The following is a 23,772-nucleotide window of genomic DNA, read 5'->3' as shown; positions in this document are numbered from 1 at the left end:
CCCATAATGCCCCAAAATGCTACACGTGTGCCCAAAATGCTGTCTGGGGAAGCAGTTCACGTTTTGAGACACAGACAGTGTTTACAAACATTAACTTTAATATAATATAGCCATATATTTGGTGCAACTGTCCAAAACAAATGAACACACAGAAAACTATTTTAAATAGTGTCTTAATAATAAAAATAATAAAAAAAACGAAATAAATCATATTGTTATCTTTATGTTTGTATTTTATTATTATTAACACTGGGGACGTAAAAAAAAAACATAATAACAATGTAATATAAATATTATAATATAGTAAACAGAAGTTGTAAAATACAGTTTAGATTTTAATAAGACATGACACCATTTAAGACCATATGAGATAAATATTGACTAAACATTTTACATGTATAAATTAATTAAATATTAATTATTTATTCAGTAATGTAATGTAAATAAAATAACCACAGTATATAAACAATAGAGTCTATTATAATAGAATATAAATAATACAGTACGTTTATTATAAACAGTATTTATAAAATATAATTATTTTACAGTTTAATAAGACTATTGTTACACCATAAAAGACCTGAGATAAGTTTAGACTACATACATTTTACATTAAAATAAATAATTAAATAATATCATAAAATAACAGTATATAATATAATAAAATAGTATTTTGTGACTTGATGCCTATATTTACTTTCTGAAGCCGGATCACGTGACCCATGAAGCTTCTGCAAGGATGTAGCTTTCAGCTGGGCGAATTTTAAAGATATGAATTTCAAGTACGTACTGTCTTTATTTTCACTTAGATGTACTTAAGGAAGCCGTATTCCTTTCTTTATTACAAATCTGGCAATGCAAATTATATAACGTGGTATTAAAGACTTTGTGTTGTTAGCTTAGTTTGCTATCAAAATGGAGGCGCGCGCGTCTTTAAGTGTAATGTTAGTGAGCGCGCAGCAGCTGTGTTTACATGAGCGTTTGTTTAATATAACACCCATTGCCGTCTGACGCTCTCTGTACCATTTTATCAGTCTGAGTAATCATGTATGATGCCCAATACAAATGTTTAGGCATGGTGTTTTCAGTAAGTGCTTCTGGGTTGTGGCAGGATGTCTGAACAGGGAGATGGGGGTAGAGATGGAGAGGGGAGCTCATCTGCTGCTTTCAGAGCATCATTTGCTGTGGGTAGAGGACTGCCATCCCGAATATCACTGAATCCCCCTCCGCCAGGCAGACTGACCTCTTTGCGCTCCAGAGACCTGACCCTGGGTGGATATAAAAAGGTCCCACCCTCTAATGTCAATGGTTCAGTATCAATTGTAGTTTTTGTGCTACTCTTAAGTTTTTTTTTAATGCAAAATATATTGCATCAATAGATACAGCATGTTCAGTTCAACATGAAAAGAATGCTCATATCTAGAAACTTTACACTTGACTCACTGAGTATTTTCTCCCCACAGAAAACCTTTGTACCAAATGTTCACTCTGTTCGCAAAACTAAAGATGAGTAAGTATTTTCAACATCATTAACTTTATTTGTAGTACTTATGTTTTATAGTTTGGAGGCAGACATCTTGTAACTACGGCTACTAAAGTGCAAAAAGTAGGATTTTTTTAAGTACACGTATAATATATTAGGGGAGTAAGTTGGACATTCCATGATACGATCTGACTTTTATTCTCTTAGCCAGCGATGCAGAATTTGCTGATACCTCTAAACTTGTCGTTATATGATTGCGATTTGATTAGATTCAGGAGCTTGTGATAGATATATTGATAGTTACAATATTACATTGTATTAACTCACAAATGCAACCAAAATATAACACGAACAATAAATAATAATAAAAAACTAATAAAAAAACAATAGAGTTTAGTTTTTTAAATAATATAGAAAAATAAATGAGGAATAAAGATCAAGTAGCACATTGGATCAATTTGACATCATTTTATAAGTCAATCAAGTCTTCTAGTATATCTTATAGATTTATAAAAATGTATATAGATTTTTACGCATTGCATCGATACATATCATCAGTGCATCAATATTGTTACACCCCTAGTATGCATATATACAATATATATACTGTGCTGACTTCTGTTAACATTTTTAGGGTAATGATGCAAACACAGTTGAATCAGAGTTTTCAATTAGTTCATTGAAACTTCATAATTATTATAACCCTGTTTTCATTTAACTAACAGAGATTAATTTCAAAGTATTGACACATCTGCAACTCTGTTTGAAAGTAAATGACAGGTGGTTCTGTCATGTAAACCGTTGTCAATGTGAACTCTTGTTTTCTAAAGGTTACATGAGGAGACTCGCACTGCACCAAAGAGAGCGAGAAGAGAGAGGGAAGACAGGCAGAGAGAGAGACAGCGACGAGAAAAACCTCAGACTATTCAGTCTCACTCTATTTTTGAGCAGGGTCCTGCAGACACCTACAGGAAACCAGGTAAAGCACACTTTGAAATCACACAATTATTGACATTATATTTGGATTGTAGATCCAGAGGAGAACTGGCCTCCTAGTGTTGCCTGGTTTCTCCCATGTTTTTTTTCATTATCCATCATAAAATTCAGTTTTTCATTCCTTGCCATGAAGTAAGTTTCCATCCAAAGCTGTGAATTTAGCTAAATTGGAATATCGCATAAAAAGCGTGCGGAAAAGCAGTGCTTTAATCCATATGTTCAAGAATACAAAATCGTCACTTCCTGGAAATTGGCACAAAATATCTATAATATAACTGTCAGCTGTGGCTCTTTTTCATAAATCTCAAATTACTTGTGCCTCAGAGCAAGCAAACTAACAGAATAAACACTGTCATGTTACCTTACGTTTGAATGCCTGGTGTTTTTTAAGAAAGAACAGTGGCATCTGCATCACGCACTCTTACCTCAGCAGAAAGGAAATGTTCCACGGTAAAAATAGAAACATTAGTATGTGTGTGGGCCACAGAGAGATGGAGGACCTACTGTACCTGTGGGGACGACACTTCACTTTTTTTTTTTTGTCTACAGTCCAAGTTCATTTTAATTGGACTGTTGCGCATGACACACATCAGGGAATTGTGAGAACGAAAAGGACGCTTAGGCCGTGTGTCCACCAAAGCGCTTTTAGCCAGCTGAAAACGCTAGGCGCTCTGCTGTAAACGCCTAGATGTGGGCGCTTGAGAGCGTTTTGGAAGCGCAGCATTTTTTTCAGTTGAGACACTTTGCTTATTTTGATACGGAATATCCGCGAAAGTGTTACTAGTATCTTATTTAACACATATTTTGTTTCTGTGTTGATTCTGTCGATACAATGTAACGTATTTTCTCTGGCTCTTGTTTTAAATGATTTTGTTCCGTTATTATTCTTGTTGTTGTCATCTGTTGACGTTGTACAAGCAGAATGTGGCGGTTGGTCGGTGTGGTATTAGTCCCGCCCCTCCTCCACTGTGATTGGACGGTTGGGTAAAAAGGGACAGTGATGAGCGCTGCGTTTTACCCAAAGTTGAACATTCTTCAACTCTCGGCGACCTGTAAAAAACGCTGAACGCTCAGCGCCTAGTTACGCTCATGGCGTTTTAAAAACGCGCTGCTCTCATTGAAAACAATTGAAAAAATACGACAGCCGCGTTAAAAAACGCTTTGGTGGACACACGGCCTTAGAGAACTCTACTGGTGGCATGGCATGGGATGCACAAGTGGAAACGGCAGAGAAATCTTGTCTGCAGACATACCGTGCGACGCCGCATGCCACAACACATTGCACTCCAATTAAAGTCTTGCATGCAAGACCCATGTTAACCAAACTTAACGTCTCTGGTCTTCAGTTGCCACCTGCAGGTAAACTTGCTTCACATTTAAGCTAAAACGTAAACAGTACGGTGACAAAAAACACAGTGCAAAGCATGTCTCCTTTCAGTGTGGATCCTATGTCCATGTAAAGAGACCAGGAATTGAGGCAAAGACCCAGTCTAAATCTGGAAAAGCCCCAGAGGATGTGGTTAGGGGTCAAACTGATCGTAGTTGATCCGTACGGACCAGGCCCGCGTGTGATTCATGGATTAATTGCAAACATTTATTTCCATCATTGAGTGAAAGTTTATCATTTGCACGTGTTTTGTCTTGCCAATTTAGTACTCAGGTGCAGTTATCTGTGTGCACAGCTGCACACACCTGAAGCACACACAAAGAAAGGCACATTTTAGACAGCGCGCAAACACCGAATTCACCGAAAACACATTCACACAAAATTGTCAAAATACCCGTCTCTGCATGTATTCTCAAAAAACACAGTTGGTTATGTCTTAAACATAACAGTTGAGAACGAAATCTGCTGTGTATCGTCACATTGGATCCGTGCATTCGGCCTTAAAGTGACAGCAACCTATAAATACCTGGTGCTGTTTATGTCATTAATGTTAATCAAACAACAAAACACAGCTTAAACAAAGATTCATCTATATTTATTTTATACATTATTGTTTAAATACACTATTTTACATTTAGGCTGAATTATTAACAGTCTGTACCTGAATATTACATTTAGTCTTTACTTTATTTGTAACTTTGTTATATTGTTTTATTATCTATGCTTGTAATGAGTGTATTTGTTCTTATTACACTCCCCCACAGCCTCGTAGTGGTAAAATGAATATTAAATAACAAATCAAATTTCATTAAAGTAATTTTTCTGTGTCTGATCTTGCAGGTAATTGGTGCAGCTCTAACCTGGATGGCTGTGATCCTGCACTGGTCACAAAATGCATTAAAAAGGAAAAGACCAATACTGCGGATGATGATAATGAAATTTTACAAAAACTCCAACGAGATGATGTAAGCCAAGTCACAATAACCCTTTTTCATCTTGAAAGGTCTTGAAAGTTAATCAATAGTATATTAATGTTTTTTTGAGCAGTTTCTGGATGATCCTGGATTAAAAAATGATCCTAAGCAAAGACCAATCAGACTTCCACTCCATCAGTCATGCACGTTTTTGTCAACAGAGGCAGCAAGTTCATGTAAGTTGCAGTTTATGCTAGCAGTCATTTTATGTTTTATTGCCAGTTAAATTGTTTTCATGCTGCTTACAGTAAAGAACTGAATCCAAGACATTTTTGCAGTTAAAGAGAGAGCATCTGATAATGTACTGAAATCACCCAGAGCTGAGCAGAAATACCCACTGCCACTGAGGGGAACATCTGCATTCCCACAACAACCAACGGTTGGAGAACTTTTCCAGCAGCTAAGTGTTTCAGATCAGGAAGAACTACTGTTTATTCAACTTCCTGATACCATACCTGGTCAACCTAAAACCTCAAGCCCAGAGAAAACCAAAAAGGACGACAAAACTGAAGACAAGCGCTCATCACAAATTAAAACTCTGGTAAGTTCTTGTTTCGTATTATGCCTCTTGAAGGAGTCCGTTTTTTTCTTTTTCTTTGCCATAACTTTTCCAAAACAGTTTTGACCTTTTTTAACGATATTCTTTTGCAGCTCAGCTTCAGTATAAACTCTCTTTCTTTTATTTTTTTTCCCCACATAATGCATGTTACTTGTAATGTGTTACTCTTAATACAGATTTTTTTTTTTCACCAGGTTTTGATTTCTGTATATTATTAGAATGATTTCATAGCACACTTATAAAAGAGTTTGATTCCTCATGAAATGATCCCTTGAAGGCAAATTGCTCTCAATTTCAAGCATTTAATATCATCTTCAGTGTCCCCTTTTAATGCTATGATGATATCATTTTTCAGGATCAGCCTGATAAAGCCGCTGTACCTTTGCTGTCTGACTTCTCTGAGGGTCTGATTGGAAAACTGCAAATTAGAAAGTCTGGTAAAGTACAACTGGTCATGGGAAATGTTACATTAGATGTATCAGAGGGAGCGGCCTTCTCTTTCCTACAGGTAAGTTAGTACATTGTCATTTTAGTTGCAGTGTAGCAAAATAATCTAGTAAAGATTGATAGATAAAATCAGTTGGGACTCGCTCATATTTATTTAAATCAAAGCCGTTTGAAGTATAATCATTACATTAAGCCATATCGCAATTCCTGTTTTTCTGTCCTCAAATTTAAGACCTCTTGAAAATATAATTAAGACTGTTCTTATACCATTTAAAATATTTTATACTTTGTATGGCTTTAAATTTGATCTAATGGAATTTAAGACTTTTTATAGACCTGCAGGAACCCTGGAAAATGGTCAGTACTTTTGGTTAGGGGTGGGTGATATGGCAAAATATAATAAATAAAAAAATATTCAGACAGGATCACGATCCACAATCTTAACATTCTTTTTAAAGTTTAAGCACAATAAGAATTGAAAGAAAACTTAGTTCAGTACTCGCGTGCTGTGTGACACGCTTTTAGTGTGCGTACGCTTAAGGAATAACGTTACACGCTCAGAAAAGCTTATGACATCATAAAAAGTTTAACTGGCAAGACTTTAAAATGTATACTGCTGCGTTGCTAAAAATGTGATGTGAATGTACGTTGTGTTGTACAATATTGGGACGGGGGTGCCAGAACTGCAACTGATAGGCTGTTCACTGCAGCTCGATATTACGATCTCTCTTCAAAGGTAGCTAGTGGAGACATTTTAACATTTACAATCTAAAATCGTGATTTCGCACAACCTCTTGTTTGGGTCTATCAGTCTATATGCTATTTGAGTAGGTACCACATTTCAATTTGAATGTACTTTGCGACCGTTAAAAAGTACATTCTATATATGTACTACATCCGCCATGTTGTCATCATTATGTGACCTACCAGCGTCAATTGTGTCACTTCACTGCCATTCATAAATCCTCTCCCATGGCCTCATGGGATAATAAAGTGTCCATCGAATGCACACTTCAGAATCTCGCCGAAAGTAGTAGGTCATCCAGCGACTTTTAGCCTACTGTTTTTCGAATATTATGGCCCTGTCCCAAATGGCACCCTAAGCACTCGCGGTCTTCCTACGAGTCCGCAGTTTCGTGATGTAATGCCGCTTTGACTGGCATCAGTGCGGGCTCTGCAAAAGTGCGCATTGAGGCGCATATCGACCGCAAAGGGGGCACTCGCGAGCACCCTTCTGAAACCTAAAATGACAAATGGGACACCCTACGGTCTCATGGACTTGACAGACACGCGCATGCGGCAGCCATTGTAAGTACACAAGACCGAAAGTGCATATGAAATGTACCATTTGGGACACGCCCTATGTATTCGAACTTACTACTCTTTAGGCATGCTGTTTTTCGCAGGCTATAGTAGGGAAGTATTTGATTCCGGACACAGCGTACGTGTCCCAACAATTGTTGTCCCCAGTGTAGCATTCTGGATTGCCAAGCTGATATTGAAGTCAACTGGATCTGTTTTATTTACTGAAGGACTGAATGACTGATCTCATTTATGAAAGATGTTTCATGGGATATGATGTTTGTATCTGCAGCAACTTGTTTGTGTGCGGCTGTCAGAGGGCCTCACCGGGGACATGACTGTGCTAGGAAACATCACACACAAGCTGGTGTGTTCACCTGATTTTGAGACTTTACTGCAAGAAGCCAAATTGCCATCTGATCTCTGCTCGGCTTCAAAGTCCTGATTTTATCCCACAAGAATATTTAAAATAATGTAAATAACTGTTTTTAAATGTAAATGTTTTAATTGTGGGGTTTTGTGTCCTTACAAAGTACTGACAATTATAAGCCAATATTCAGCCTAATTCTGAGGCCACTTGATTTTTATTTAAAAGGGATATTCACCTAAATTGTTGTCATCATTTACTCATGCTTCTTGTCATTAAACAGATTTTGGGGGAATGGAATGGAAAAGGGCAGCTTAAACATTCTTTAAAATATCTAAAAAAAAATTGAGGCCTGTTCACACCATGAACTATAATGATAAAGATATATAGAATCCATCCTGCTTTAAATAACTAGCATTTAAAGTGGCAGATGACAAAAAAGTATGTTTGTCATAAAGAGAACTTAATAATTCGTTGTTGTAGACGCTTTAGTTATCGTTCTTGGTGTGAGCGGGCCTTTGGACAGAATAAAACGGATACCGGTTGGGAATGTGACATCAAGTAAATGACTGTTATCACTTTGGGGTGAACTATTCCATTTAACATTAGAAAGCACACTTATAATGACGTTTTAAAAGTTTTCATGAAATTGTATAGTATTCTATTGTAAATACCTTCTGTTGCTTTTATATAAAATGTGAATGTTTATTTTGTAAGTAAAGACATACAAAACATGGTGTCCTCTTTCAAAGCATGATATGCAAACTCATTCTAAGAAGCAAATGAAAACTGATGTCAGTATTACGGTTTATGGCAAGTTAAGAAAGCAATATAGAAAGTAGTCAGTCACAGCTCTTCACACTTTTAACACTATATAAATGCAGCTCTAATAACGGAAAGCTCAGTCTTTTTATTGAGGACGGAACTGGCCTTTGTACAACACACTCTGTCTACCAGAGTCATAGGCTACATGATCTCACTTCTTAGTACTCTTTACAGTCTTTTTCACAGCTGCTTCAGCCTTCTTTTTTGGCGCTTTTGCCTTTATCACTGTTACTTTGGATTTCTTCTTTTTGTCTGCGTTGGCTTTTGATTTGATGGATCTCCTCTCTTTTCTCCGAACAAGGTCTTCCCTTCCAATCTCAATCATGTGGTCCTCCCACGATTTTATTTCGTTCTTGTAACGGACTTTGTCATCCTCTGCCAGCTGTGTGTACATCTAAAAAATGAAGCAGATAAGTCAGATTAAGAAAACCATAGGCCACGTTCAGGATACGGCTGTCAGTCCTATATTTGAGTCCTTAATACATTTACGTTGTGAACGGAACAGATGTCACATGGATTCGTGGTTCGACTGGACTCTTGTATCAAAAGTGATCTGTCGCTATGGTTACTGGTTGCTTGACTCCCTTTGCACATTCATACAGACAATATTCAAGATGCTACTGTAAGTTGCAGTGTGAACAGGACATTTCGAGACACCTGTATTGAAACTTGCCGGCCCAGAAACGTTAGTAAAGACATCATTAAAATAGTCCAAGTGACTACAGTGGCTCAACCATAAGTTTATCAAGCGGCGAGAATACTTTTTGTGCGCAAAAAAACTAACAAAAATAACGACTTTATTCAACTATTCATTTTCTTCTGTGTGGGCCTCTGAGTGAGTTCACGTAGTGTAACAGCTGTGTTGTACGTCACCACGTAGGCTCACTATTGGCCGACGCTGGTCATGTGTGTGATGCGTGAGCCTACGTGGTGACATACAACCTACGTGAATGAGCAGTGCTATTTATATAATGCTGCTTATGTAGTGTTTCAAATCAGACACTTTTATGAGTTGCCTTAAATGGCAGCAGCCTATGCAGACTCACTAGATTATGGAACAGAGCTGTATTGTGCGTCACTTTTGAAATAAATATGCTCTATTTAGGTACAACTCACTTGTTTCTGTGTGATGTTGAATCGCATCCAATCGTCTCTCAGCGACTTCAGCTTCGTCTGGAAGGAAAAATGACATTCAACACAATTGTTGCAACCAATATGAAATACTTAAATGGTATATTATGGAAATATGTTTTAGGTTTTAATGGTCTGTAATATCAAGTTTGTTATAAACCTCAAATATATCAATAAGCTAAATGCAAACAGCTAAACTTGGTGCTAAGATTCAATATCCGGTCTCCAAAAATAAATATTAGGTCTCTTGCAAAAATAAATTAATAAAATGATTTATACAAAATATAGTACAGTTTGAAAATTCAGAGAGTTAGTAAGACAAAAATAAAAATAAATTACACTTATTCAGAAAGGACAAATTAAACTAATCAAAAGTAAAGACATTTATGTTGTTACAAAATATTTCAATAAATATAATAAATACTATTCTTTTGAACGTTCTATTAATAAAGTGTCCTGAAAAAAGTTTCCACAAATTTTTTACTGTTTTCAACATTTAAAATAATCAGAAATGTTTCTTGAGCAGCAAATCAGCATACCAGAATGATTTCTGAAGGATCATGTGACACTGAAGACTGGAGTAATGATGCTGAAAATTTAGTTTTGCATCACAAGAATACATTACATTTTAAAATATATTCAAATAAACAACAGTTATTTAAAATTGTAATAATATTTCACAATAGAACTGTTTTTACTGTATATTTGATCAAATAAATGCAGCCTTGGTGAGTATAAAAGAAAATATAAAAAAATCCTACAGACCCCAATGGTAATGTATGTTCAATTTTAGATGAACTAAAGTTCATCCTCACCTGCATAGTAGTTCCTTTTGCTTCCTCGAAGTGCTCCGCCATGAAGATGTTGAAGGCGCTCCTGGGGCGTTTGGGCTTGCCAAGACTATTCAGCTCCTACAGTTAAAGTTATACAAAACAAACCAAGGATTTAGTCATTGTAAAGATTCTCATTGATGGTTTAGTGTAGTGGTTACGTGACGGAGGTCAACACTCACCTTCTTTTTCCTAATTGCTTTTCTTTTGGCCACTCTTTGTCGTTTTTCCTCTGCAATAGCAGCAGTCTGTGCAGGAGTGAGTTGAGCTTTGTATGTCTTCAAAGCAAGCTTATACTGCTCCCTGGATGCCAAAGATGTATCCTGAAATGGCTGTACATGTGACAATTCAAATTAGTGGTTGACTGAGGAATTTTACAACACCATTAACTAAAGAAAATGTTGGATGATAAAACGTTAAGATCCACAATTAAAGGCAAAAATGACAAAAAGGCCCAGATATTTTTTTTCTCTCCACTTGTGATACATTTTATATTTCATTTCATTATATTCTGTTCAAGACCTATCTAGTTATGGATTTAGTGTTAATTGTTCAGATTTATGATTTATTTCATAATTGATTTATTCCGATATTGATCCAAAGATTGATCTTTTAATCTATTATGTTTCTGTTAATGCATGAACAAAACCACTAAACATTCAAGATGCAATTTTTCAAAATATATGCTCAATAATAAATACATGAATATTACATATTCATAATATTTTTACTTATCCTGTTAGCTGGCTTATTTAATGTATGTTGAATAGATTTGCCAATTTTTTTTTTTAATGACAGCCACCGTTTAAATGTTTATAACAAATTGGAGTGGAAACGTGGTTAGGCCTATATTCTTAAAAATTATATATAAAACTGCCTTATGTGCAATTTAAATGTTTGTATAAAATGCAGTTTTTATTTGAGTATCGTTTAATATCTCTAAAAGTAAATATCAATTGAATTTAATCATTTTAACTTTGAATAGTAATTAACTAGCTGACAGGGTTCCCTATCATAAATTCTGTGTCAATACCCAGCCTGGTTATATATATATATTTATTTATTTATTTGTACAAATATGTATGTTATATGTGTGATTTTTGGCAAATACAATTTATTTATGGTAATGGACACATATACACATATAAGCTGACATTTTACACAATATTCATACAAAAAACAGCAATAAATAAATAAACAAACATATGAAGCAGGAATGTACCTGCTTCTGTTCTGGAGTCAGCATTCTCCACTTCTCTGCTAACTTTCGGATAATATCCACATTTTTCAGTCCTAAGCAAAATAGATGGTTCTTTATCTTTAAAAATTAAATTAAAAAAATGCAAGGTAGCATTGCGACTCGAGTGGACATTACCTGGGTTCTGTCTGCTGAAGCTGGGCTGCATCTCCTTCACATATGTCATGTATCCTGTCAGGGGTCTTTTGGGTGGACCTCCAGTTGTGGTGCTAAAACTCCTTATCACTGGAGCTACACATGAACACCTACAATTGCAAAGCAATGGCATTATACTAAACTGTCATGGAATAGAAAATGAGTGGGGGTTTATGTAAAAATAAAAAATAAAACACAAAACGCTCCTTACACCTTACGAAAAAGTTCAATACTGTCACTACATCCTGCATTAACTTATCATATTATGCTTCTGTAAAATTGAGAGAAAATTAATTTATAGCTTTCTATACATTTCTGTATGTTTCTGACGCACATATTGCCAAAATAAAATCCATTAGATATGATACAGTAACTAATAAGCAGGACATGCATGAATAACCTTAAACTTGCAGCATGCTCACCTCACAACAGATGCACTCGAGAACAGACTCAAAGACTTGACCAAAACATTAGCACCGATTGACATCAAGCTGAACGGAGCCATCGTGCACGTGCTGTGATCTTCACAATAATATCAATCAGATATTTAATATGCAGGGTGAGAACAATATACACAAAAGCAGACTAAAAAAATGCTGTTATGGTTCCTCCTCCTCCGGTTAAGGCGCCATTTCCATCTGCAGTTTGACCGAAGTGCATTATGGGACATTTTTTCACCTAAAAGTTTATAAAACTACTTTCACAAAATGAGCATTTTGGGGAAATAGCAAAAGCGACGTATTTCGCAGCGTTAAAATAACGTGACATGAAATGGAACCGTTTGTAAAAAAAAAAAATGTTTTAAATCTTAAAAAAAGTTTGCATAAATTGTTTATGTTTGCATCATATTTGAAAATACATTGAAATAAACATTCCTACGAGCCTTTTACCTTCTACATATTTAGAATTATTTTTTAAAAAGTGTCCTTGCGTACAACAGGGTTTTCACCAAAGATTTGATTATGTTGATAATTTAAACCATTGAGACTATAATTATAGAGTTCGGGCTGCGTTTCCCAAAAGCATCGTAAGCCTAAGTTAAATACAGCCCGGGCCAGTGGAAATTTGGTTTGGAATGTTTAATTTCTTGACACTAAGAAATTTAGTACAGTGTTTTATTTTACTTTTTTGTTTTCATTATTATTATTATTATTACTATCCCTTTACTTTTTCTATTCCTTCTATTATTTGTTTGCTATATATCTCTAATTTACGTACTTTATACATTTAGGCTACACTGTTAAAGCAAATGTTGCTGACTTTTTTTTAGCGCTTCTCTTTGAGGTTCTTTGGAGATAAAAAAAAAATACATAAGGACTTTTATTTTGTTTGTTTCAGCTCCGCACCGGAAGTGTGAGCTTGCTGGGCTACAGCTGTCTCTCTTTCTCGCCGCTCTCATTCGTTTTTTTTTACTCAGGGAAACACAGTATTGCTGAGCTGTTTCGTAGCAATAATATCGGACAGATAATATAATCTCGTAAATCTGGGGCGGTACACACAGTAAAGCAGCATGGCATTAAAGAGAATACAGAAGGTAAGACCTTTGTGTGTGTAAATGACAAACATTAGCCAAGTTTTTGTTAACCTGCTTGCGTTGTTAATGTCAAATATCGGGGTTAAAATGAACATTTACATAACTAATACAGTTTTATTTGTTATTGTTTTGCGTTGATAGTCTGTATCAAGTCAAATAGTTTCGTAATAATGCGTACATCTTATATGTCGACGTTATAAATGTAATGTAGCATATAACGGCTAACTAGCAGTGTTTCTTCGCTCAAATCATGACGTTTTACGCTGTTTGTTGAATGTATACTGGTAGTAATGTAAATAAATATGTGCTTTTCTTAATTGTCAGTAATATTGGTAAAACCAGAACTTAAAGTGACGCGTCAAGGTTGTCAGTGAACCATCGTATTGTGTGTGTGTGCGAGCAACGATATACATGTAAAATCTAACAATCGCGTAAATGAGTCATTTGTTTACATCAAGACGTGTTTTTATTAAACCCCTTACCGAGAAAACCTCCTGAAGAGATACATCTATTCAATAATAAACATGTTTTGTGTGCTTTTCTTCCGTGTTCGAGAAGGCCCAGAGCTGAACAAAGACAGCAAACCTGTTTCAGGCTCGGTAGCTGCCACACTAAACGAGGCCAATTTTGTGTGGATTCATCCACTTTCACAAGCCACTTTTGTGTGCTTTGTTAAACCTCACAGCTGATGGGACATTTCGAGTGACTTTGGCTACAATTGATATGGTGTAGTTTATCTGAATATGGTCGGTAGGCGCTATTGTGTTTTGTGTTTGACACAAAGCAACACAACCTGATTCTCTGAAGTTCCATCGTGACGCCATCACTTTGTCATTTTGACAGTTTCTGTTTCGCAACACTGTGATGTGTATCGCACTTAGACAGTGTTGTTGTTAAACCCTACCACCAAGTCCCAAAGTCCTTGCCAGAAGGCACATCTATCCACGTCTATTAAAATCGTCTCATTTTCAGGCCGAGTCATCATCATTTATATTGTGTTATGTTATGTTATAATTTAAAATGTATATTATTATTACATATTTTTTATAATGAAACTTGAATCTGTAAAGCCTGACATTAAATAATAGTCTCCTGAAAAATCTAATCCTTTTCTAAAGTAGAAAAATCTACTTTTTTGAAAGAGAACCATTTTTATTGAAGCCTTTAGGCAAAATATTACAAAAATTAGGTTATATTTTATTCTAAGGTGTCCATGTTACAGTGTAAATATAAGTACTGAGTAATATTAATTAAAGGGTTAGTTCACCCAAAAATGAAAATCATCTCATAATTGAAACCTCAAGCCATCCTAGGTGTATATGATTTTCTTCTTTCAGCCAAACACAATTGGAGTTATATTAAAAAATATCATGGCTCTTCCAAGCTTTATTATGGGAGTGAAAAATAACTTTGATTTTGAAGGCCAAAATTGTGCATCCATCCATAATAAAAGTAAAGGTTAATAAAGGCCTTCTGAAGTAAGCCATGTGTTTTTGTAAGAAAAAATCTTCATATTTATTACTTTATAAACTATAATCACTGGCTTCCGGTAACAGCGGTACAAGTCTAGTTTTGTCGTTTAGTTACATCGTATGAGGCTAGTTCTTGCCGAAGAGTGACCTCTGACCCAATGCATGATGTATTGAGGAACCCGGAAGTGCAGAGGATAGAGCAAACAAAACACCTGTCACTAATTAGAAGTTTTACATGATCATTTTACATGATAGAGCTTAAGTTTGTTTTCCACCCCTATTTATTTGAAACACAAGAGGTCTACTCTCTACTAAACTTACACTACTCCTATGTCATGCGTCGGGTCAGAGGTCACTCTTCCGTACGGCCATTACCGGAAGCCAGTGATTATAGTTTATAAAGTTATAAATAGAGATATTGTTCTTACAAAAATGCATCGCTTAGCTTCAGAAGGCCTTTATTAACCCCCTGGAGCCATATGAATTACTTTTATAATGGATGAATGTGCTTTTTTGGGGCTTAAAAAAACAAGCTACTATTCACTCCCATTATCAAGCTTGGAAATATCTTTTTTAATATAACTCTGATTGTGTTTGGCTGAAGAAGAAAGTCAACATACACCTAGGATGGCTTGAGGTGAGTAAATTATGGGATAATTTTCATTTTTGGGTGACCTATCCATTTAAATTCATGTATTTACTATAGGGTTAGGGTTTGTTTCAGGCTTAGTTGCATGTAATAGTGCATAATGTATAGTACAGTAATGACATTTAACGTGTAACAAAGGCACTAAAATAAAGTTTTACCAAAATAGTTTGTATATGTTTTTGATGTTTGTATCATATTTGATGCATTAGGCTTTTTGGACTATAAACATATGATCTAGTAAGAATATGGAGCTCACAATATTTTATCCAGATGCCCAAACTGAGCAAACATTTTGTTTTGGTGCAATTGCTGTTATTTTTATGTACAAAAATGAAGATGAAATTATTTGTAATGTAAATCAATGAGATCTTTTTAACAGTATAACAGAATACTTGCATAAAATGCATATACATTTCAGTTGTCACTCTATCTCATAATAATAGTAAGATGATATAAAGGCTTAGTTTTATGTTCAAAGCTCTGTAGTTTTTTTTGGAGGCAAAACATAAAATTGATTGAGAGATGTACATTTAAACATTAATCAATAACCTGATGTATCATATTTGATGCATATGATTTTTCAAGTAAATCTACATTACTTTAGTAGAGTAAATGTTCATCTTGAAAACAATATAAAAGTAATTCTAATGTTAACTTTATGATAATAAGATTAAAGATTTCACAGCAGAAAGACGTGTGTAACGACCTGATGATAGACGGTTTGAGAATCATTCTGTTTACTTGCAAACGAAAGTAGGAACCGTCAATCGGAAGGCATAAGGCATTTCATAGATTCTGTACAACAGGTTTTTCAGCAAAGTTTTGATCATGTTGACAATTTAGACGCTTATTATGTATCAAATACGTATAGGGTTAATAAACTAGCCCAAATTATATAAAGCCCTCTGATAATTTTTTCAAACCCAATTTGGATGCCAGTATCTGAAGCCTCACTTAAAAATGGATGAATGTCATCCTAGTTTTTATTTTAAAGGTTGCACATTTCTCAAGCATAATATTGAAAAATTAGCTAACATTTTTATTTCTATAGTCCAGACATTCTTTGCACCTACATCAACTACCAGTCATGAGTGTGTTAGTAGACTATCTGCTAACACTTTATTTTGATGCTCCCACAACAGACATTAGTAGACTGTTGGGTTAGGGTTAGTAAAATAAGTTGTCAGTCAGTAGACAACTTATTTTACTGACCCTAACCCAACAATCTACTAATACTCTAATGACTGTGGTAGCTGACATGTAGTTGCAAAGTTACTTATATTTAGTGAAATGTCTAAAGTGGACTATCGAAATAAAGTGTAACCAAAATTGTTTGGTAGTATTCAAGTAATACAACGTATGCTGCTCAAAATGAAAGCAAAAAGCATTGTGCCATTTTGTGGTTGTCAAAAGTTAGTAGAACTTGGTTAATGGTTAATGTGATGAATTACACATGTGGTGAAACACACATAGGCTATTTTGATAGTGTGAACTGACTTCATACATTCAGGGTTTCCACTAATAATGTAATTTTTTTTTAATTGAATCCTGTTTTTTTCATTTTTTTAAATTCTATTTCAGGAGCTTCAAGACTTGCAGAGGGACCCTCCTGCTCAGTGCTCTGCTGGACCGGTTGGTGATGACTGTAAGTTCACTGTTAGTCTATTAAATTAGGTTGCTTTACATAACATCTGACACAGCGGACAAATTTCAATAATCCTCTTTTTGTATTTGTAGTGTTTCACTGGCAGGCAACAATAATGGGACCTGTAAGTACTCCATCATTAGCCTTGAGCAGTGTGCTTTGCTCAGTAATACTTGCTAAATGTGATAATGTGCTGTTTTAAAGTGAATTTTAGGAATAACTTGGAAAATGCAATTAACTAATTGAGGAGAGATTCCCTTGTATGACTGTAAAGTGCTTTGGGTGTACAGTAGTACATATGAAAGCACTATATAAATGTCTCCATTCATTCATTCAACAGTGGCTGGCAAATTCCCAATTTTATTTTGGTCGCTCTCTATTCCGAACCTGCACACAAACTGCATCGCAATCATTTCCCAAAATGTAATTTGTGTGGAAATATTACGAGGTCTGTAAACAGGATGTTAACAAAGGCAAGAGAAGCCAAAGACAGACCAAAGAAGAGAACACAGATGCGCCATTATAGCAAATACTGTACCAGTACAGTAGACAAAAAATGTGTTCAATATTTGCATTGTAAACCATTTATTTTTAAGATTACGATGATAAATGTTAACGGTGTCACAACCATTGCAAATCCATTTGTTGTTCGTGTCAGAAGTAGCGTGAGCACTTGAAGTACATCAGAAATAGAAAGGGCCATCAGTTTACTGTCTGGAATTTGTCGTGTAGACAGCGTCACTGAATATAATCAGTAGACATCATGGGTTGACTGATTATAATATAGACCGCAACACCGCATCACTAATTTGTATGGGTTCACACTTAAAGTATGTCAGAAATAGAACAGGGCATCAGTTTACTGTCAATAATTTGTCGTCACTTCGCTGATTATAATGTAGACAGCATCACTGATTATAATGGGTTTTATTGTCTTGCCGCGTCCGGTGTAGACACGGTGTTATCCTACAAATAAGGTGGTTGCACAAAGCATCTCAGAGCACCTATTAGTATGCATATTTGTCAATAAAGAGACAGCATTTTTGTTGTCTTTTTTTTCATGCACCTACACAGTTTGTCTTGATTCTTGTGTGTTTTCCTTCAATTTGTAGAGTGATAGCCCATACCAAGGAGGGGTCTTCTTTCTCACAATTCACTTTCCAACAGACTATCCCTTCAAGCCACCAAAGGTAGTGATGTTACACCCCACCTTCATTTAATTGTCGTGTTGTTTCAAAATGGCATTTTGACACCTATCTCAATTTAACAGGTAGCATTTACAACGAAAATCTACCATCCCAACATTAACAGTAATGGAAGTATTTGCCTGGACATCCTGAGGTCGCAGTGGTCTCCAGCACTAACAGTTTCAAAAGGTACTCGTGTGTGCCTCGATTGTTTGTTGCTTATTAGTTGAAATACAGAATTTGTAATTGCCATAATTTCACTGTTTTTGATAATTGTTTTCAACTCTCTTTCAGTTCTTTTGTCCATATGTTCTTTGCTTTGTGATCCAAATCCTGATGACCCCTTAGTCCCAGACATAGCACACATCTACAAATCAGACAAAGAAAAGTAAGTATATAGTTCTTCTAGAATTCTGTCTTCATGTATTCCCCTCATGTTTTTCTAAACCCATTAGACTTTCTTCTTTGGAACACAGACAATTTGAATTCTGCACTGGTTGCTCTTTCGCATGCAAGACAACATTAAAGGGACTCAAAAGAACCATAAAAGTATTGTCAAATGCAAGTGACTTGAGTGCTATATTTCAGGTCTTCTGAAGTCATAAAATAGCTATGTGTTTGAGGGTGCTTTCACATTTGGTTCGATTGCCGGTTCCAAACCCGAGTTCGATTGCTCCCCCTACCCCCGATGGACTGTTCACATTATATTATTTGTATCCGAACCGCGGTACGCTTACGTCATCAAGCTGCAGCTGGCGCGTACTCGCGTTGCTTGGTAACCGCTATGAAAAGGGGTCAAAATGGATAGAATTGCTCGCTTCACATTTGTTCTTCTTTTTTTGAACCTTTGGTTTTGTTTTCAAAGAAAAGATACAGAAACACACTTGCGTCTGTCTGCCGCAAAAGTATTAAAACCGTTCCAAAGACAGCGGGATGTCCGCCGGCCGCCAAAGACAATTTTTGTGGAGGCAAGCAGAAATCATCTCTCTGCTTGCAGTGCGTCAATCCCGCTTTTCGTCAAGGTATGTTTATATAGACCCTTTTACAGTTGTTAAACACACACGCACGCAGGCACGCACCAGATTATACGTCATCAATAGCGGTTCACTTCCGCGATTTGGTACGATTGCGTTCATATCAGCAGCGAACCGTACCCGAGTTCACATGAACCGTACTCCAGACCACCTTTTTAAGCGGACTCGAGTACGGTTCGCGGGTGCGCACCCGAGTTCGGAAAACAGCGTTCACATCATCCAAACGAACCGAACTCTGACGTCATTCGAACCCGGGTGCGCACCAAAAGTGCTAGTGTGAAAGCGCCCTTAAAGACTATAATTTAAGCTGTTATTCACTGATAATATTCTCCTCCAGTGCGTTCAGTTCAATGGGCGCTTCTCATTTCTTAAATTGTCCATCCTCATTTTCTTTCCTCGTGTCCAAGCTCCTCACAACTATGATGTGAAGAAAGGAGGCAAGGATTGAAAATGAGGATGGAGGAAAATTTTAAGAAAACATTTGTTTATTGGAATATTTTTGATAATTTGCCCTAATGTTGTTGAGGTTTGGCTATTGAAGAAATTCATAATTATTAATGAAGCAATATGCCCTGTTGAAATACTCTTAAAATATTAAGCCCTAAATTTAAAACACAGTTGAAAGTGGATCAGTCCGAGCACCACAACACACCTGTAGCCAATCAGCAGTAGGAGGTGTATACACTCATGATGGGGGAGGAGAGAGAGTGAGCAAGAGGGAGATTTGAAGAAAGACTGTTGAAAGAGAGATGGCTGAGAGACATTATAAAAGAGAAAAGGTCAGAGGAATATTATTGGAAAAATAAGGGTCATGAATCAGGCAAGAGCTTTAGGAAAAGCTTTCCAGCGCTGGTGAAAGCAGGAAGGCCTGAAAACGGACGCCAAGGTTGTGTTGTTTCTAGGGCTGTAATCAACCAAAGAAAATCTTGGTCGACTGAAGTCCTGAAATTTTCGACTAAAAATGACGTTAGGAAAAAAAAAAACTTTAAATTAATTAGCTGCGCACTGTGCGCAGTAATTGGTAGCCTTGTTGTCCGCCTAAATGAATTATAAATAAACATTAAAAAACGAGTAGGCTATTTGCAGAATATTAAATTGTTTTTGACCTAATTATTTTGCACTGAAATGAGTCACACGAGTCTGTCGGCTCTGACAGCGTTGCGCAATATCATTGCCTATGATTTTCGAAAATAGTATTATGTTGTCAACTAGTGATATCATCATAAGAACTTTTGAGGAATATGCTACATAATTTAGACCATTGTTTTTGTCATATGTATTATAATAACTGACAGACACTATAATTTCAGCCGCTCTGTGCAGCTCGCACAGAGCGAGGCTGAACATAGGAGCTCAGCTTCGCAACTGAGACACGAATAGACTATTAACTTAAAGCTTTTACTCTTAAACACAAAAGGCACTTCCACTTTAATAAAAATAATAATATTCAGCAAACCTTCTAGGAGCCTACTTTCTTCAATCTGTCTCTCTTCTCCAGTGGGTTGGGCTAATCCAAAAGAAGTGAAAACAAGGGGGGTGTTCTGAAGACAGACTGTTACCTGTGAAACAGGGGTGCTCTGAAAACACCCCCATTAGCAATTAGTGCTTTCCACCTGATGAAATGAACGCAGCAAAAATAATGAAATGAACGCGGAAAAAAATCGACCAATCAGAATTTTGGTCGAGCCAGAACGTATCGACCAATAATCAACTAATCAACTGGGAGATTACAGCCCTGGTTGTTTCTGCTCCATACGTGAGTTACATTGGTTGTGCCGTTTCACAATACCAACATATGCTGTTGTTGTAATGTTAGCTATAGTTACAGGACAGTTATGAGTGTCATAGTTGACAGCAGCTCCAGACAAACAAACAACCAACTCTTCCTTGTTGCTCTTCCTTGTTCCTCGTCATCTTCACTTTATTTTTCACGAAGCATTGTTTTGCTTCACATCAGTGTTGGGGAGTAACTATGCAACTAGTTACATGTAACGGCATTACGTAAATTAATTACGTAATGTAACTGTAATCCGACACATTTTCTGAGAAAACTGTGTAGTTAAATTAGTTACTTATGAAAATGGTAACATTTACAAAGAGGGTTACATCTGAATATTTTTCTGTAAAAAGCCACGATATGTTAAACAATTTTAATTTGTTGCTTTGCCTATTTTTGATGTGCACAATGCCTCCAGCCATTTAGTAAAGCGATGCTATTCTGATTCTTTTGAATGGCTCTCTTGTTTGAATTTGCAGCGCTCCACGTCTGCCAATTAAATCAATCCACATTGCTGCTGTAAGCTAAGCTATAACCTGTCTGAGAGTTTCCACCATTGGCGAATGATAAAAATGCGTTCCATGAGATGGAATTATATATTTTTTAAAAATTCAGAAATCTGTATTTAACCTCAGGACAATCTCAAAGTAAAAAGAGGTGCTAAAGGCTGATTTTGTGGTGGCTGTGCTTTAAAATTAAATTATTATAATCTTAATTCAAGTGATGAAGGATTTTGGAAGTCTGATAGTAATCAGTGTTACTGTAAGGTTAAACCTGCCTGGTTTAAATGTTTGAAATTGATTAACAGTTGAAAACATTTGTTAGAAATTTTGAAAAGTAATCAAATGTAATGTTACATTAATAAAGTAATTAGTTACACTACTTATTACATTTTAAATAGGGTAATTTATATTCTGTAACCCATTACATTTCCAAAGTAACTTTCCCAACACTGCACTTCAGCTATGATAGAGACACCCACTCTTGCATTGTGTGTTTGTGCATTTTGGGGGACGGAGCAATGAAGGAAAGGGTTTGTGTTGTGATTTATTTCAAATATCAACAGTGTTTCTCAGAAATTGCTTACTGCACCTTTAACTATTTGCAGCTATTTGGTTTTATATTAATCCTATTTTCAACGTTTAGATTAGTTGATTAGATTTAACATAAATCTGTTCATTGTGAAAACTTGCATTTATTAATTTAAAAAGTATGAAAAGGTTAAAATACGTCTAGCTGTGGAACAAACAATAATCAGACAATGTATGTGATTGAAACAAAATGGGAGTCAATAATAATAAATAAATCTGGTTATTGTGTATTTAAAACACATTCAGTTTTTTAGTACTATTACAGAAAACTTGCCTATTAATTTGTTTCATTTATTGTATGACAGATAAACATGCATCACATTGAGTATTAGTGTTATATGTTGAGTGTATGTGAAATGAATGGTTTGTTTAAACTGCAAAGGTAAATATGAATTAAAAAGTGACCTTTGTGAAGACAGTTTTTGATAAGAAACACTTCCGCATAGGATACACGTGTGTATCCCTTGGTGTATTCTCTTGGTTATTAGAGAATTGAGATGTCCTTGAAGATGGCTGACGTAGATCAATTTCCAGGTTACAGGTTGGAGGACGGAGGAGCAAACAAATGAGAAATCATTCATTTGAGTATTGAGATGCACCAGTTGAGTCAGTGAGCTCGAGAACTGGAGTTTTGTGAACTAGATCATTTGATTCATTGAAAAGATCCAATGCAATGAATGATCCTTTTACACCTTGGATGTCACTCGGATGTGTATCAAGATACTGAACAGTTACTTGTTTAATTAAATTTTATTTTGTTCCTACATAAAGCTTTCATGTGACTTCAGAAGAGATTAATTTAGTTCATTGACAGCTACAGTACTTTCACTTGCATTATATAGACAAGAGTCGCCAAGTTATTCTTCAGGAATTCACCTTTTGTGTTCCATAGAAGAAACATCAAACTGGTTTGGAACATCATGAGGGCGAGTAATTTAGGGCCATACTTGTTGTTACATTGTTATGATGTCAGATTCGACAAACTAGACTGATTATGAACTTCTTTTTCTTTCTTTTTTTGAACCAGGTACAACAGACTAGCGAGAGAATGGACCCAGAAGTATGCAATGTGAAGACTTAATGGACATTTTTTTTAAGTCACAAATCACTGTAAATTCTAGCATCTAAAAGTAAGATTAGGTTATATTATTAAACAAATTGTACTGTTAACATTTACCATCTGAAATGACCAATAATAATAGCTTAACTAGTATTTTGAAGGGGACTGTGCATTGCACAAAGACATTAAGCTTTTTATTGGTTTTGTGCATTTTGATCATCCCCGCAGTGGTGTTGGGCACTTTGTTTTCTTGTTTCATAAATCCTATTTAAGATTGGCATGATATTATACAACTGCAGTTACCCTACAAGAGGGCAATTAAGAAATTGAAAACCGTTTTATTGTATCTCTCATTCAGTTTCGATTCAGTTCATTCAGATTACATTTTCTTTTAGATATTTTTATTGTATAGTTAAGAGCAACTATACTGGATCTATTTTTTCTTTTTTATTTTGCATTAAAATTTGTTTAAAAGCGTGCATCTGTGTTTCTGGTGTGTTAATTTGTGTTTGCACTCATTTGTACACAGTCTTTTATTTGCTGAAATACTATTTGAACTGGCTTTGAGTACAAGTTACCAATCAGTTCCACAAGCAGCCTCTATTTCCTCTAAATACAATGCAGGAATA

At 35.7% G+C, this 23,772-nt stretch overlaps 3 protein-coding genes across 3 annotated transcripts; 2 read left to right on the top strand and 1 right to left on the bottom strand.

Moving 5' to 3' along the window:
- The first annotated feature begins 710 nt into the window (after nucleotides 1-710).
- LOC309484980 (DNA-directed RNA polymerase III subunit RPC4) lies at nucleotides 711-8,254 on the top strand. Its single transcript, XM_082151555.1, has 9 exons — nucleotides 711-782; nucleotides 1,112-1,286; nucleotides 1,464-1,510; nucleotides 2,314-2,462; nucleotides 4,707-4,831; nucleotides 4,914-5,016; nucleotides 5,119-5,381; nucleotides 5,755-5,907; nucleotides 7,441-8,254. Exons 1-9 carry the CDS (start codon nucleotides 772-774, stop codon nucleotides 7,591-7,593), a joined length of 1,179 nt encoding a protein of 392 aa, XP_082007681.1. The 5' UTR covers nucleotides 711-771; the 3' UTR covers nucleotides 7,594-8,254.
- tfam (transcription factor A, mitochondrial) lies at nucleotides 7,861-12,349 on the bottom strand. Its single transcript, XM_082151562.1, has 7 exons — nucleotides 12,117-12,349; nucleotides 11,677-11,804; nucleotides 11,524-11,594; nucleotides 10,484-10,633; nucleotides 10,287-10,382; nucleotides 9,457-9,513; nucleotides 7,861-8,734 (listed from the first exon to the last, which is right to left on the bottom strand). Exons 1-7 carry the CDS (start codon nucleotides 12,197-12,199, stop codon nucleotides 8,492-8,494), a joined length of 828 nt encoding a protein of 275 aa, XP_082007688.1. The 5' UTR covers nucleotides 12,200-12,349; the 3' UTR covers nucleotides 7,861-8,491.
- A 688-nt stretch (nucleotides 12,350-13,037) lies between these two features.
- ube2d1b (ubiquitin-conjugating enzyme E2D 1b) lies at nucleotides 13,038-23,622 on the top strand. Its single transcript, XM_082151573.1, has 7 exons — nucleotides 13,038-13,228; nucleotides 16,931-16,994; nucleotides 17,087-17,118; nucleotides 18,107-18,184; nucleotides 18,265-18,370; nucleotides 18,476-18,569; nucleotides 23,111-23,622. The coding sequence occupies exons 1-7, from the start codon at nucleotides 13,205-13,207 to the stop codon at nucleotides 23,154-23,156; spliced, it is 444 nt and encodes a 147-aa protein (XP_082007699.1). The 5' UTR covers nucleotides 13,038-13,204; the 3' UTR covers nucleotides 23,157-23,622.
- The last annotated feature ends 150 nt before the right edge of the window (nucleotides 23,623-23,772 follow it).

This window comes from Leuciscus leuciscus (genome assembly GCF_965113295.1).
Source record: "Leuciscus leuciscus genome assembly, chromosome: 21".
NCBI lineage: Eukaryota > Metazoa > Chordata > Actinopteri > Cypriniformes > Leuciscidae > Leuciscus > Leuciscus leuciscus.
Note: the sequence above shows the minus strand (reverse complement) of the source record. Positions and strands in the feature narration are given on the sequence as shown.

Coding starts and splice junctions, on each gene's coding strand:
- LOC309484980 (XM_082151555.1), top strand. Junction 4,832..4,913: donor AAAAACTCCAACGAGATGAT/GTAAGCCAAGTC, acceptor TTTTTTGAGCAG/TTTCTGGATGATCCTGGATT. Junction 5,908..7,440: donor CGGCCTTCTCTTTCCTACAG/GTAAGTTAGTAC, acceptor TTGTATCTGCAG/CAACTTGTTTGTGTGCGGCT.
- tfam (XM_082151562.1), bottom strand. CDS start 12,199: ATGGCTCCGTTCAGCTTGATGTCAATCGGTGCTAATGTTTTGGTCAAG. Junction 9,514..10,286: donor CAAAAGGAACTACTATGCAG/GTGAGGATGAAC, acceptor TTTTCCTTCCAG/ACGAAGCTGAAGTCGCTGAG. Junction 8,735..9,456: donor TCAACATCACACAGAAACAA/GTGAGTTGTACC, acceptor TTCATTTTTTAG/ATGTACACACAGCTGGCAGA.
- ube2d1b (XM_082151573.1), top strand. CDS start 13,205: ATGGCATTAAAGAGAATACAGAAG. Junction 16,995..17,086: donor TGGACCGGTTGGTGATGACT/GTAAGTTCACTG, acceptor TTGTATTTGTAG/TGTTTCACTGGCAGGCAACA. Junction 18,371..18,475: donor AGCACTAACAGTTTCAAAAG/GTACTCGTGTGT, acceptor ACTCTCTTTCAG/TTCTTTTGTCCATATGTTCT.